A 14453-nucleotide genomic window follows, 5' to 3' on the forward strand; every position below is an offset into this window, starting at 1 on the left:
AAAAGCTTAGATGCAACAACTAAAGAATTCATCTGAATTAAACTTATTGAATGACCTTTCCCAAGACTAAAGTACTTCATCTTCCGATGTGGCAAATGTCTCTTTAATGTTGCTTTTACGCATGGTCGAAAAAGTTGTAAATATTTATTACTACGAGTGAATATTTTATTTCCTGAATTTATTAATATCAAATAAGAAAACATAATTTAAACCAAATGTTGCCATCAATTTTGTTAGTAAGGCAGACCTTCCCCAACAACAATTCACACTATCCGAGCATTTCATAATTTAAATAGATCAGATACATGAACTCAATGACTTTTACATGAAATGCGCGATGTGAGTAATGCATCGAATAAAAACCTTCAATTGGTGAAATTATAAAGTTTACCTAAATAAACACTGAATTTCCCCGAATGTGATTCATTTTACTGAGAATTTAATCGTTTAGTTTGCTATTGACGCAATATTGACGAAATATATTAGCAAAAAAAAATGGTTTAAAAGGTCCTTGAACTATTAAATAAAGCAGAGAAGAAAAATTCACAGTGCTCACGAGAATTCGATAACTACTGGAACTTACAGATCAAACGGTGAGAGGTATCGACTGCTAATATTTGGCGAGCCCTCCCCAAAGATGTAGCCAAAAGGGGAATTCTGTAAGAGGATGACAAAGTCATATGAGAAATTTAAAATTTCAATTTTAATTTCGAAAAACTAACCGATAATCCGAAAAATCGAAAATTGGTTACCACGAACTTTATACAGTAGACACTCACTCAATCGGCTCTTTCTCAATCGGGCGACAAATTTTGTTGACAATTTTCACGTTTAATTATGAAGCTAATTCGCTCAAATTCGCTATAGTTCTTCCCATTTTATCGTGATTCTTTATAATTGAGCGCTTTTTGTGCAATTTACAAAGGCTTTGACGCTCAATTCTATCGCTAATCCGGATGACATATTGCCCCATATTCCCGATTGAGAGAGAGTCTACTGTAGAGCTCCTTGTAATGCCCATTAAATATTCCATGGGCTTTAGGGCAGAATCACATTGACAGTAAAATGCTCACAGTATTTCGTTAATTTACGCATTTTCATTGTAATTCTTACGCAAATTTTCGATTACCGTATTACCTTATCTCATACATCGGTGACACTAGATGAAAATAATGCAAGAAAATTGAAGAAATAAAACGGAAGTTCGATAAACGGTGAGTAAAAAAAACTGTAAGAGTTATTAATCGTAAAGTTTTTTTTTTGCTCACCGTTTATCGAATTTTCGTTTTATTTCTTCAATTTTCTTATATTATTTTCACCAAGTGCCACCGAGTATGAGATAAGGTAATACGGTATTTGAGAATTTGCGTAAGAATTGCAATGAAAATACGTAAATTAACGAAATACGGTGAGGCTACGACAAGTATTTTATAGTCAATGTGATTCTGCTCTTACTGTTATCCTGTTTCCGAATTTACCATGAAAATTTCTCATATGACATTGTCATATTGTTACAGAATTCCACTAAAGGATTTTAGTAAAAGGGTAGCTAAATGTGAAATTACGTCAATTAATTATTAGAGGAGAATATTTTTGAAGGATTACTCCCACAGAAACGTTTTCAGAAAGCTGAAGAACAAGACTTTTGTTTTGAAAAACTCTAAAAAAAACGAATTGTAGTCTAATCTTAAAAAAAAATTGAGCTTATTGAAAACTAATAATAAAGTCTTTTAATAGGAAATATTTTTTTGAAAAAAATGTGATACTTGATTTATTTTCACACCGATTTTGATGATTTTGAGAGATTATTTAGACAATTGGACAAAAACTTTCCAACGGTCCTGAAAAGGCTTTCTTACAACAACAAAAACGCGTTGTTATCCTGAACAAGGTGGGGTAACTGGATCGTTTTCCGTAGAATGCTATTAAACGCTGGTTTTTGGACTGATGAAATTCTTTTTTATTTCTTCTAAATCCATAGAATTATTCACTGAGGCCATTTAGAAACATAATTTAAAAAAAAATATCAAAAATGTTAAAGAAAATTTATAAAATAATGATAATACTGAAACAAGAAAACTGGATGAAATGGTCTATAATATCCCAAAAAATGTCTTAGATTAAGAAATCAGCATTAATCCTATTTGAGTTCGATTTGAAATCTTAAAATTTAAAGTGTTTTGGATGGCTGTTAAACTTTTTCATTTGCTTTTAAAAGGTGAATATTAGCTTTTTTAATTTTAAGGAAAAGTCATATCAAAAGTAGCTTGAATTTTCCTTCGAAACTTCCTTATAGACAACAAAAAATATTTTGTAAAATTAATAGTAAATGTTTATGAATTCCCACTGAAGACTTACGAAATGCTCGTAAATCGTATAACCCACAAACATATTCGTAAAAATTTGTAATGTTTCACAAACATTGTGCGCAACTGGTCCCGGTCAAAATCCCGAAATCCAAAATCCCGAAAGCCAAAATCCCGAAATTCAAAACCTCGAATTCTTAAAAGCGTCAAAGCTACTCCCATGATTGCATCCGCAATTGCTGGAGGCAAAGGGAAATCTTCTGTGTTTTGGGAAATTATTCTAAAAATTTTCCTCCACATAAATTTGATCAATTTCAGGATTTTGAACATTCGAGATTTTGGCCTTTTCGGGATTTTGGCGTTCGAGATTTTGGCTTTCGGGATTTTTACTGCCACCGGTCAGCAACATGATCACTTAACGAGCATTTTCTGTTCTTTTACAAACATTTAATCTTAAATATTCGCATACAAAATTGATCGTAAAAGTTCGTTATTTGTTCGTAAAATGCGTTTGTCAGACAAACAAAAATGTACGAAAAAATGACAAAATTTTACGAACAGTTTTGTGTGTTTACGAACATTTACGAAAAAATGTGTTGTGGAAATACAAAAAAAAATCTCGTCAAGTGATCATGTTACGAACAATGTTTGTGAAAAAAGTACAAATTTTTGCGAACTTGTTATTATTATTATTTATTGCACCAGAGCATTATCATAAATACAATATTATCTGCAACATTGATAATTTTGATGTGAGTACGTTGTAATTATAGTTTTTTAGCGTCCACCGCCGTCTTAGCGTTGGTGACCAACCTCCATTGCAAAACGGTTGTTTGTGGATTATAGAATTAACGAGCATTTCACAAGCTCCCAAATTCACAAACATTTATGAACAATTTTGCAAAAAAAATTTTTTTTGTGAAGAAGAAAGACCAAAGAAAATAGAGCGGATAGTGGAATGTAAATGACACGTTCCTTCAAGTCAGTTTTGTTCAAGTTCAAAAGAATAAGTCGCGGTTAAATATGCATATCCCTATTAATATGTATCAAATTGATTTTATTTGAAAGGTCTTGAAATATGGAATAAATTTAAATCGGTCCCAACCGGTAGTATTATTATTAATCGTTCAGAGGCCTAAAATTAATGTCTTGCCCAAAAACAGGGGACGTCAATGGCAAGCGGACTTGCCGACGTCAAGTGGGGGGTGGTAACCGGTAATGAATCGATAAAGAACGGACAATAATTGAAGTTTTACTGAAAATTCAACTAATATTGTTTTTAATCCGAAATTAATAGGAAATTTAAGGAATTCGACTTCATAAATTCGAGGAATGTTCAAAGTCGTTTGTCCAAATAACAGAATGCCAGAATATCCAAATAATTCAATATATATTAGTGACAATCTATACATAAACTGTTTGTGGGCTTCATTCTGTCCATGGAGGTAGCAGGAGCATCTGGGAAGTCTTGCCAGGATCTCAATCACCCATTTTCCGACACACTCCTCATCATTTGTCTTCATTTCTGATTGCAATCCACAAGTTTTTGAGCCTCATTCTGGATCATGCGGTATATCAGGAGCACCAGAGAATCCATATTGTCCACAGGAAGACGACTCTCGCTGGCCATGGCTCCTGGAGAGCTATGGACCGAGGGATCACTTCGCTTTCCCCATCCGGGAGTGAAAGTCAGCTGCAAAACCCAATTGTGACACTAGGATCCACCACCTATAAATTCTTTAGGATTTCACTTACTTGAGCATTGACACACATGAGGACAGAGGTCAGAAGGACAGCCAGGATCAGAATTCTCGTCATTGCACTGTTCACTAAAACTCGCTAAATAACTTTTGCTATCACAAAGTACGTCTGCTGAAGCAGAGATGATGCTTGGAATAAATTGTGCAGAAAACTAACTTACAATCCATCGAGGCAGGACATTTTATATAGTGTCCAGTCTTGAGGACTTATGACGACACTCTCGCGCACTTAGGGTTTCTTCCATGGCAAAAAAAACTCCCGCGCTTTCAAGAACAAATTGAAGTGCGACAGAGGAAAAAAGGCGCACAAGAAGCCACAAAAAAGTTGTGCAGAAACAAAATACAATTTCTTCTGAAGATTGTGTAATTAATCAAAAGAAACGAAAACACTGAGATTGTTTCCATCCCTAACCCCTTTAACCTAAAGCCCAACCTCGGAGGAATCTTACGTGGATTGCTTGAGCATCCCTTCTTGGAAATTTGTCACTTTTAGCTGAGGCTTTCCTATGAAAAAGCCAAGGAAAATGTACTTTAGAGAAAGTCTTCTAGACTTTAAAAATCTTTGTGAGTCAAGAATCTTGTGGATTTGTAGAAAATTGACCATCCCAAGAAGCCACAATTGAGTAAAGGGATGATATATTTACATAGTTCTTATCTAATTAATTTCCCTCTAGCCTATTTTTAACGTCGATAACAAAACAGTCTATAAATACAATTTGTTCTTGAAAGAGAACTAATGATGCGTAATGGAAAAATAAGGGATTGTCCAAATTTTCCAAAAGAGCATTCTTACTGTGTTATCACACTAACACATTAAAATTTTAATATGATTCACATTAATTGTCGCTGGTGAGAGTCCAAATGTGTAATTTGTCTGTTTGAATCATTTTATATTCAAAATTTGATCTATTTGTTGATAAAAAGGTAGACTTGGCCCGCAAAATTTGATATATATTGATTTATAGCATTAATGCGAAAAATTAATGCGATTTCCTCTTTAATTTTTTAATGTGAAAAATATTTATGCTTTAGGTAAACTTAAACTTATTTTTGCAGGCTAAGTCCACTTCTTTATCAATAAATAGAAAAACCCCAAATATTAAGTGACTCAAAGACACAAATAACATATTTGGGCGCTCACAAATGACAATTAGGGGAAATGCTTCTAATTTTGTCCAGTTTCTTATTTTGGACACTTTGAGGATAACATTGGACACTAAAAATAAATTGATTAAAATGATGGATTTTTATTCCAATATTTGATGAATAATGAATTCTATCTAAATATTTGTTCTTTTTGGAATATTTTAACACTAAATACGTTAAAATTTGAATATGATTTGAGTTGAAATTGCTTTGTTGAAAATTCAGTGTGAGCAATTGCTTACGAGAAATATGACAGAACTTCGTGGCTTACTTCAGTCTTATTTAGTTTTGGTGAAGTACTAACAAAGTTTGTTCGCTGTTTTTGAGTGATATTATTGAATATTCATTGAATATTGTGTTGATTCACGTTACTGATGATTTGTACATTTGACCTGAAGTGAGATTTGCCTTGTGAATTATATTTTTCGTGTGAAAAATGGGAAATTTTTTAAGACATTCACCAGTGAGGTGATGATTCTTATTTTGGACAGGTGTTTTTCTCACGAAATTTCGTGAAGTTTTAACTTTTGTGATGACTAGGTTGGACAAATGCCTGGAGAAATAAAGGAGCATCATCTCTACGAAAGAGATGCAGTGAGAAATGCCTTGAAAGGCTCCCGGAAAGGGCAGGGAATGAGCGAATCCGCACGTACTTGGAGCACCGAAGTCAACTCACTTTAATGAATGATATGGAAAGTTTCCGGGCTTCTTGTGACATTCTACGTTTCCCTTACATGAACAGGAAGAGGACTTGGTAAGATTGGTTCATAAAATGAAGAACAATGGGCATCCTGTTGAGGCGGATTATCTGTCCAAATTTACAGACAAGTTGTAAAAATTAATAACCAAGTTGTCCAAAATAAGAGTCAAATTCACCTCTACATATCAATTCATTTTTAAACGTATTAAAACTAATTTTAGTAAAAATGAGATGATAAATAGCTTGCCAAGTTTCTAAACAATCCTTCTGAAAAGAGAGTAACAAGAAAAGTCAATTAGTATTGAAAATATGGCACTTCAAACTTAGGATATCGATGCTTATATGCAGACTGTCCAAAATTATAAGCACTTCCCCTAAATGCAAGTGTGATAACGCCGTTAGAGCACCATGGAGCACTACTAATTTCGCCCTATATTTCCAACGGTGAAGCCAGGATATTTACTAAGAACGAAGTCAAAATTGAAATGATGTCAGTTAGTAATGGCTCGGGCACACCTTTTAGATCAGGAAAATATCATGAAATCAAAATTTGCAACCCTTTCAATCTCAAACGCTTTGCATACTTTTCTCATACTTTCGGATTCCAAATTCGATTGAGTTAAATTCAATTTTATTTGATATTTGAAAGAAGAAGAAGAGTGCGAAGGAGTAGGATAGACATATGCAAAGCTTTTAAGAACAAAAGGGATGTGAATTTTGATTTCAAGAAACTCTCCTGATCTAAAATTTTCGACCAAAAAAAATTTCACAAAGTCAAAATTTATATCCCTTTCTTTCTTAAAAGCTTTGCATATGTCTATCCTACTCTTTCGCATTCTTCTTCTTCTTCTTTTGAACATCCACACGATATTAAATTTAATTCAGTTAAATTTTGAGACCGAAAGACTGGTGAAGTAAATTTCACCACCGAAAGTGAAGTAAATTTCAATTACATGAAATTATACCGATCTAAAAGGTGTGCCGAGTGCATAATGCTTCCGGCACACCTTTTAGATCAGTAAAATTTTAATGAAATCAAAATTTACATCCCTTTCTCTCTCAAATATCTTGCGTATGTCTATCTCATTCTTTCGAGCTTCAAATTCGATCGAGCTAAATTTAATTTGTTATGATGTTTAAAAGAAGAGGAAAAGTGCGAAAAAAATGGGATAGACGATAGACTGATGCAATAAATTTGAGAGTGAAAGGGATGCAAATTTCGACTTTATAAAATTTTCCTGATCTAAAAGATGTGCCGGAGACATAACAATTTGTCAAGGCAAAAAAAATAATCCAATTTTAACGAATTTTACTCTATTAAAAGATTAATAAAATCCTTTACTAAGACCTTATATCTTTAGATATTTTGAATAAAAGTCTCCACTGAGGGACTGTTCTTCAAGGAATTTCTGTTCTTTGATCCATTTCAAAACCGATTTTGATTATTTTATCCCTTTAGACAAATGTACAAAAACGTTCTCATGGATCTAAGCAGCTGTTCTTGGTTTAATCTTTAGAATTATGTCCCATTAACTAAAACGGATTTAGGGCAGAATCACATTGACAATAAAATGCTCACCGTATTTCGTTAATTTACGCATTTTCATTGCAATTCTTACGAAAAATTCTCGATTACCGTATTACCTTATCTCATACTCGGTGACACTAGGTGAGAATATAGTATAAGAAAATTTAATAAATAAAACGAAAATTCGATTAAAAAAACTAGGATTTTTTTGCTACAGTTTTTGGTACAGTTTCTTTCCTCACCGTTTATCGTATTTTCGCCGCAGATACAAATCGAAAACAAAATATGTACTGCGCTTTTAAGTCATTAATGATGAAATAAATATCTATCTATCTATCTATTTTCATTTTATTTCTTCAATTTTCTTATATTATTTTCACCTAGTGCCACCGAGTATGAGATAAGGTAAGACGGTAATTGAGAATTTGCGTAAGCCTTGCAATGAAAATGCGTAAATTATCTAAGTAAATACGGTGAGGCTTTCATGGTGAGCATTTTATTGTCAATGTGATTCTGTCCTTAATCTTAACTTGAAAAATCAGCATAAGTCCTTTTTTCTTAATCCGAGACTTTATACACATTTTAATATCCCTCTTCAAGAATTCAATATCAAAATATGACCCAAACCAACAAGAATTTACTAAATTCTTGCTGACTGATTGCATGTTTTGTTTTACCATTGCCAAGTGACCCAATTTAATCATTAAACAATTTCTTATAAAAATTATTTAAAATTTAAATGCTATGTATCCATGTTCATCTTTGAACAGAGAGCCTTCCAAAACACCGAATTTTTTCGAATTCTGGCAATTAGAAAGGGAGATATGGCCGATATGGCCATGTTATTATTGAATTTTGACTCCTTCTAGTTTAGGTCAGGAGGGTCCGGGGGCTTAATTTTTTTTAAATCAAAAGGTATTAGGCACAGCTATAACATACCAAAATTTGAGATCGATCGATAAGCGGTTGAGTTATTTTCAAAACAAAATTTGGAGGTATTCCAAAATGGCGGAAGGGAACGTGGGGGAGTGGACCTGACATCACCTACCTCTAGCGGTATATCGACATTTAACCTTTGCCGAAAACCACTTGCCAATATCTCTCTCCGTTCTCTCTCCAGAAGTGCTTATACGACAGACAGACATCAAAATCAATTTTTAGCTCAAATCCCAAATTTGAGCCCAATCTGACGAGGTCGGATTTCACCGCGAGCCACAGAAGCTCAGATTGTAAAGAATCTCGGATAACCAATAGCAGTTACGATTAAAAATCTGCAATAAATTATGATTCCTTCATGCGACACTAGCGCCACTGATGGCAGGTAGGCGAACTTCGAATGTTGTGAAAAGTCAATAAAGCAATTGGGTAAAATTTCCTGTGCTGAAAAAGAATTGATGAGTAGCAAATCTTTAAAAGGAGGAGCAACAGTAGAAAAATGAAAAATAATTTACCATTTATTAACATCAAAATATTATTTATTGTTAAAAGATCTTCACGTTCTTGTCGACTACAATTTGTTTCCTTTTGACATTGCAGCATTAAAGCTTAAGAAATTATCGTTTGTAAATAGAAAAAGTTATGTCGCAGTGTTACTTAAAAGTATAACATTTATTCGAAAAAAAAACTATGAGGAAGAAATATTGTGCAATTGCAATTAAAATTATTTTTTTCTCCTTACGAAATCACTTTGAAAATTTTTCTATGCTTAAGAAGGAAGAATATAGCAAATTATGCCACAATTTCTATTTGCTCACGGCGCACAATTAATGTCTCAATATCCTTTTGTTCTTCTCTTTTCTCTTAAAATAATAATAATAATAGAAGAAAACATTACAAAAAGAACACTTTGAATTTTGAATTGAAAAAGGAGAGTAAAAATGATTCCACGTACGCGTGTAATATTGCAGTAATTCGAAGTGAGGGATGCACTTTGTAGCATCCGTTGTATATTTAGAATATTAATTAAGCACCTGTTTGTATTTTTTTTCTCATTCTTAATAAGTTAAGACTTTTTTTCTTTCTGCTAAAAATTTGAGAGAAAAAAAAAGTTCGCTTGTGCGTCAGTTATTTCATCAAAAATTAGAGAATGCAACACTTTCGTTTGTTTCTCCTTTTGTACTTCTCCTCGAAGAATGGCCTTTCAGCCTCCTGGAATTTCCTCACGATCCTCACGAGCTCGTGAAAGGCCTGATCCACGTTGATTCGGTGCTTGGCACTGCACTCGATGTACGGAATTCCCAGCTGACGACACAGTTGCTGAGCCTCCTCCAGGGAGACCTTAAAAAGGGTCAATCACGGAAATCACCCTCAATTTCATTTTCTTTTTTAGTTACAAAGCGTTCCAACATCAATGAAATTTTAAAATTATTTTAAAATTTACTTTAGAACAAATTTGAAAAGAGGAAATTTCTTCTGAACATTTTTTTGATACATAACTGTTCTCAAGTGCTTCTGCATTATCGACTTTTCTTTGTATTGGTTCTTGTCACGACTACTCTCCCCTCCCCTGTCCTCGTCGTGTTCTAAAATCAACAAACAGTCGTGAAAGGAACCGACACAAAGATGAGTCAATAATGCAGAAACACTTGAGAACAGTAAAGTGCTAAAAAAACATGTTCATTTTTCATTAAAATTACATCGTTAATCCTTTCTGACATTTATTTTCCTTAAAAACAGATCAAGGGTTAATAAAAATTATAATGTAGATTTGAAGAAGATTGAATTATCAAAATTCTTTTTACCATACTATTATTATTAGATTTAGAAACAAAATATGAAAAAAAAATCTCCCTAAAAAATGTTTAGAACAGAGACAAAATTCTTATCGTAATCCATCCAACGAAAACTAATTATCTCGGATAACACTTCATTTTGTATTAATCCGAGACACTTTCCCTTCATTGAAGCAGTGAAACAAAATTACAGTATCGGCCATAAGTTTCTTGACAAAGCTTTGTTCGAGAAACCAGGTGGAAAAAGTTACAGAAGACATAACATTTTTAAATTTTTCTTTTTGCAAATGAGTTGCCTGTAATCCATAGATGTTATTAATGTATTTAAAAAATTTAATTCTTTTATTTTATATTCAAAAAATATTTATTTTCCCAAAACCGAGCATTTTTCATCGGCCAAAAGTTTCTTGTCACACTTGTAAAACCTACTCAAAATGGTGAAATACGTGCAACTACTTCTTTTAACCCACTTATATTATAAATCAAGCAAAATTTTTGCATGAAGCTACGCACGGAAAGTTTGACATTGAACCCATTTTGATAATATTTTCCTACATTACCTTGTCTGATTTTAATTCTGGCTGGAAAATTCTTTTCTTAAATCGTTACACTATGTAAATAAATAGTGTTTGAAAGAATTTAATGTCAAGGATTTAATTTAGAGACCGTTAAGACACGTTTTCTTGATAGCCTCTCCCCAATATATTTTTGTTTCTTTTACAATGATCATCTATTAATCTTTACCAAGTCACAAGTCGTTATCTATAACCGTTTGGCCTTAGAGCTGGCGACAGCCAGACGAACAGACGAGAAAACAGCGTAACACCATTTCTTAGAATCTAAAACGCAAAGATTTGTTAAGAAAAGTGGTCTCGTGGGAGAGAAAGGTGGAAATTTTGGGAGGTGGAAAAATTTGTTAAGTTCGAGCAGTAAAATTCAGTAAAAATTGAAGTTATCACTTTACTATTATCTACACAAAACGCAGCGTCGCATAATTAATAAATATTATAGGTAACACAGAAATGACTAAGATCTTTGCATAAAATTTGCGAGCAAAATAATTAATCTATTTTGTAGCGCCACAAACATTTTCTAGCAGGAAAGCGAAGGTAGTGGAATTTTCCGTGGAATTATTCCTTTGATTTTTGTCAGGAAACAACCAGGAATTTTTCTATAAGAAAGGAGGCGTGTTGCGGTAAAATCCATGGAAAATACATAGGAAATCTTCTGGAACATTCCATGGAAAATTCCATTAGAATCCGCGGACGTTTCACATTTGGCTTTCCATACTGACGTAACAAGAAGAGTGAAAGGCAGAGTTTGGGAGGTGACTGACTATAAATTTATTTGAGTCGAGGCTTATATTACAAATGTCCTCAACGGGACCCTACCGTTGCATGACACTCATCGAATATACTTCAATATACTTCCACTAGAAAGTGACGCTAGATTTCCATGGAATGCTGTTCAAATGTTCCATGGAAAAATTCCATGGAAGACTTTGCAGAAATTTAGCGTCCAAATTCCATGGAATGAGCGAAATTTGACGCAAAATTTCCAATGGAATTTCCGCGGAAGTTTACTATGGGGATTATTCCTTGGATTTTCGCTAGGAAATAAGTAGGAATTTTTCCTACAAGAAAGGGACATATTGCGGTAAAATAGATGGAAAATTCATAGGAAAACTTCTGGAATTTTCCATAGAATATTCCGGGGACGTTTCACATTTGATTTTCCATACAAATGAGCGGAATTTTATGCTAAATTTCTAATGGAATTTCCGCGCCCGAAAAAAATCATTTCAATCGAAAAAAAATTCTAAACCATAATTTTACGCTAAATAGAGCATTAAAAATAATTGTAATAAAAACCTCATTTATTTCTCACTTTTCATACAATTAAAGTGCGTTTGCTTTTTAATTTATGAAAAATTACTTTTTCGCTGATCCCAGTGGCATGTGAAAAATTTCGGAACCCGAAAAATGGTTGTTGCCAGGACTATCAGTCGCTGATCACAGCGACCATTTTACACAGAATTGTATTAGAATCAATCGTTCTTCAGTTCTGTTCGGGAAAACTAAGAATTATTTTAATTTTTCGTTCTTAGCTTCGAATTTATTTTTTTATTTACTTTTTTGTTTATTTCGAACACTGTTTTTAAGCTAGAGCTCTTGAAAGCAAAATTTTGACGGATATAGGTGCGTTCAAGGAATTCAATGATTGTGTAATAACGGCCACTGCCGTCTTATCGTTTGTAACCAACCAATGCTTTTTTTTTAAATTAAAATATTTAAAAGGAAGCGAAAATCAGACAAGGATCTCTCAGCTTATTTTAGAAAGAATTAAGAGTAAGCTGAGTTAATTCATTTTTATTAGACCTTCATTTGCTGTATGAACAGCCCCGATCTCCCCTATTTTTCTGATTGAAAGGTGATTGAACTTCACGCGGAAGTTTTTCTTCGGATTGGAAGAAAGTAAGAAACCAATTGGAAAGCACTTACCCGTCGCTGAGCCTCGAGATCTGACTTGTTGCCCACAAGGATCATCGGAAATTCATCGCGATCCTTGACACGGAGTATTTGCTTCTGGAATTTGGCGATTTCCATGAAACTCGAGTGATCCGTGAGGGAAAAGACTAAAAGGAATCCCTCCCCTGACCTCATATACTGCTCCCTCATGGCACTAAATTCCTCCTGACCAGCTGTGTCGAGAACTGAAACAGAGCAAGAGCAGAGAGATTCAAGGACAGCTCCCAGGTAAATCCTTGAGCATCAACTCACTGTCCAGCTTTGCCGGAACATCATCAATCACACACTGCTTCGTGTAGGAGTCCTCAATGGTGGGATCGTAGTCAGTGACGAAGTAGCTCTACGAGAAAAAAGCCCCAATCAAATGTCTGGAAGATTCTTGACCCGACAAATTGGCCAGATGGTGGAATGTCGAGTGTTTTAATTATTCACATCACGATATTACACAATTGTCTTGCTATTTTTGCTTAATAATTCGTGCACATGTGTGCGTCTCGAGTGGGATTTGCAACTCCGGCACCTCCCAAGTGACTCAGAAATCTCACTTCCGGCCGAGATTCACATCAATCATCCTCAGAGCTCCACAGAGATGCATCTCTCGCCAATGCTAATGCTCCATCCTGATGAATTTGCCTCACCTTCCGGGTGTCTCTCGACATTGCCCGCCACGGTTTGGCTATTTTTGGATGCGCGGGGGCGCGTTCGAGGTTCAAAATGCTCGTGATTCTCATGTATTTCAGGCTCAATTGTATTAGTTCGTCGCTCTCTCCACTCTCACTCTCTTTCACGGGGGCATCTTATGGGAAGCTTTTGCCCAATTTCACCCATCCGGCCCCAATTTTTCCATCAAATTACCCACCCAGGTGATGCCCAGGGGTGCAATAAAGCCAAAATAGCCAAAATACGCAAGGGAAATTGATAAATTACCTGAATAAATTGGATTGTTAGAGCGGATTTTCCAACTCCGCCCCCGCCGACAACGACTAATTTGTAATGAGACATTTTCCCAATGGCACTGAATTTTCACGGCACAAGAACACAATATTGGCACGATTGGGATGGGTTTTCACGCAATATTTACTCAAGAAATGCCACAAATTGTCTGTGGAAAAATGTTTACAGGAAAAGTTGCAAAAACAAACACACGCACACTGCGAATGACAATTCGCCCCATTAAAAAATTAGCAGCAGAAACTTGCGGATTTTGTCCGAAGGAATGGTGGAATATCTGAGGAAATGTCCAATTGAAATCTTGTTTGCAGGGACTAGCAACTAGATGGCGCTGAATACTTCAGCATCCCGCTAAATTCAAATATCCAGTAACTGAAATTAACCCTTTAAGGACGATTGGAACACCGGTGTCCCATAAAGAAAATAATTTTTCCTGACTACCTAAAGTAATTTTTTTCTTATGTCTGTACATATTTGTAAAGAATAAGGTTGAAGGAATCTACTATATTTTTTTGCAAATCTCTAGCTATTTGCTATGTAGTAAATATTTAAGCTCAAAAATGACGAATTTTTAAATTCTCAAATTCATAATTGATTTTAGTTATTTTTATACTTCCAATTTTTTTTTAAGTAAAACACTTTTGGCAAAAAAAACTTACTCATACGTAATATTTTTTATTAAAGCGAAAAATATTATTCATTGGTATTGTCAGAAAAATTACTTAAATTTTTGGGCTATTTTTGTCCCTATCGTTCATAGAAGCACAAAATATACCAGATCAGACTCTGTTGGACTTTCCAA

The 14453-nt window shown here is 34.3% G+C and overlaps 3 protein-coding genes across 3 annotated transcripts in view; 1 reads left to right on the plus strand and 2 right to left on the minus strand.

Annotated features, from left to right (window-relative positions):
• Positions 1-14453, plus strand: part of LOC129799205 (integrator complex subunit 4) — a 252861-nt gene that overhangs the window by 161851 nt on the left and 76557 nt on the right. The window lies entirely within an intron of this gene.
• On the minus strand, positions 3680-4214 carry LOC129799228 (hypertrehalosaemic prohormone). Its single transcript, XM_055842925.1, has 2 exons — positions 4062-4214; positions 3680-3999 (listed from the first exon to the last, which is right to left on the minus strand). Exons 1-2 carry the CDS (start codon positions 4122-4124, stop codon positions 3826-3828), a joined length of 237 nt encoding a protein of 78 aa, XP_055698900.1. The 5' UTR covers positions 4125-4214; the 3' UTR covers positions 3680-3825.
• Positions 8894-13886, minus strand: LOC129799226 (ras-like protein 2). The gene is made up of 4 exons (XM_055842923.1): positions 13628-13886; positions 12953-13040; positions 12674-12885; positions 8894-9717 (listed from the first exon to the last, which is right to left on the minus strand). The coding sequence occupies exons 1-4, from the start codon at positions 13700-13702 to the stop codon at positions 9520-9522; spliced, it is 573 nt and encodes a 190-aa protein (XP_055698898.1). The 5' UTR covers positions 13703-13886; the 3' UTR covers positions 8894-9519.

This window comes from Phlebotomus papatasi, chromosome 1 (assembly GCF_024763615.1).
Source record: "Phlebotomus papatasi isolate M1 chromosome 1, Ppap_2.1, whole genome shotgun sequence".
Lineage (NCBI taxonomy): Eukaryota > Metazoa > Arthropoda > Insecta > Diptera > Psychodidae > Phlebotomus > Phlebotomus papatasi.

What these genes read in the sequence shown, in the direction of transcription:
- LOC129799228 (XM_055842925.1), bottom strand. Translation starts at nt 4,124, where the DNA reads ATGACGAGAATTCTGATCCTGGCTGTCCTTCTGACCTCTGTCCTCATG. An exon ending in TCATGTGTGTCAATGCTCAA is followed by an intron (nt 4,000 to 4,061) that starts GTAAGTGAAATC and finishes TGGGTTTTGCAG; the next exon opens with CTGACTTTCACTCCCGGATG.
- LOC129799226 (XM_055842923.1), bottom strand. Translation starts at nt 13,702, where the DNA reads ATGTCTCATTACAAATTAGTCGTTGTCGGCGGGGGCGGAGTTGGAAAA. An exon ending in TAACAATCCAATTTATTCAG is followed by an intron (nt 13,041 to 13,627) that starts GTAATTTATCAA and finishes TTTTTCTCGTAG; the next exon opens with AGCTACTTCGTCACTGACTA. An exon ending in ATCTCGAGGCTCAGCGACGG is followed by an intron (nt 9,718 to 12,673) that starts GTAAGTGCTTTC and finishes ACCCTTTTTAAG; the next exon opens with GTCTCCCTGGAGGAGGCTCA.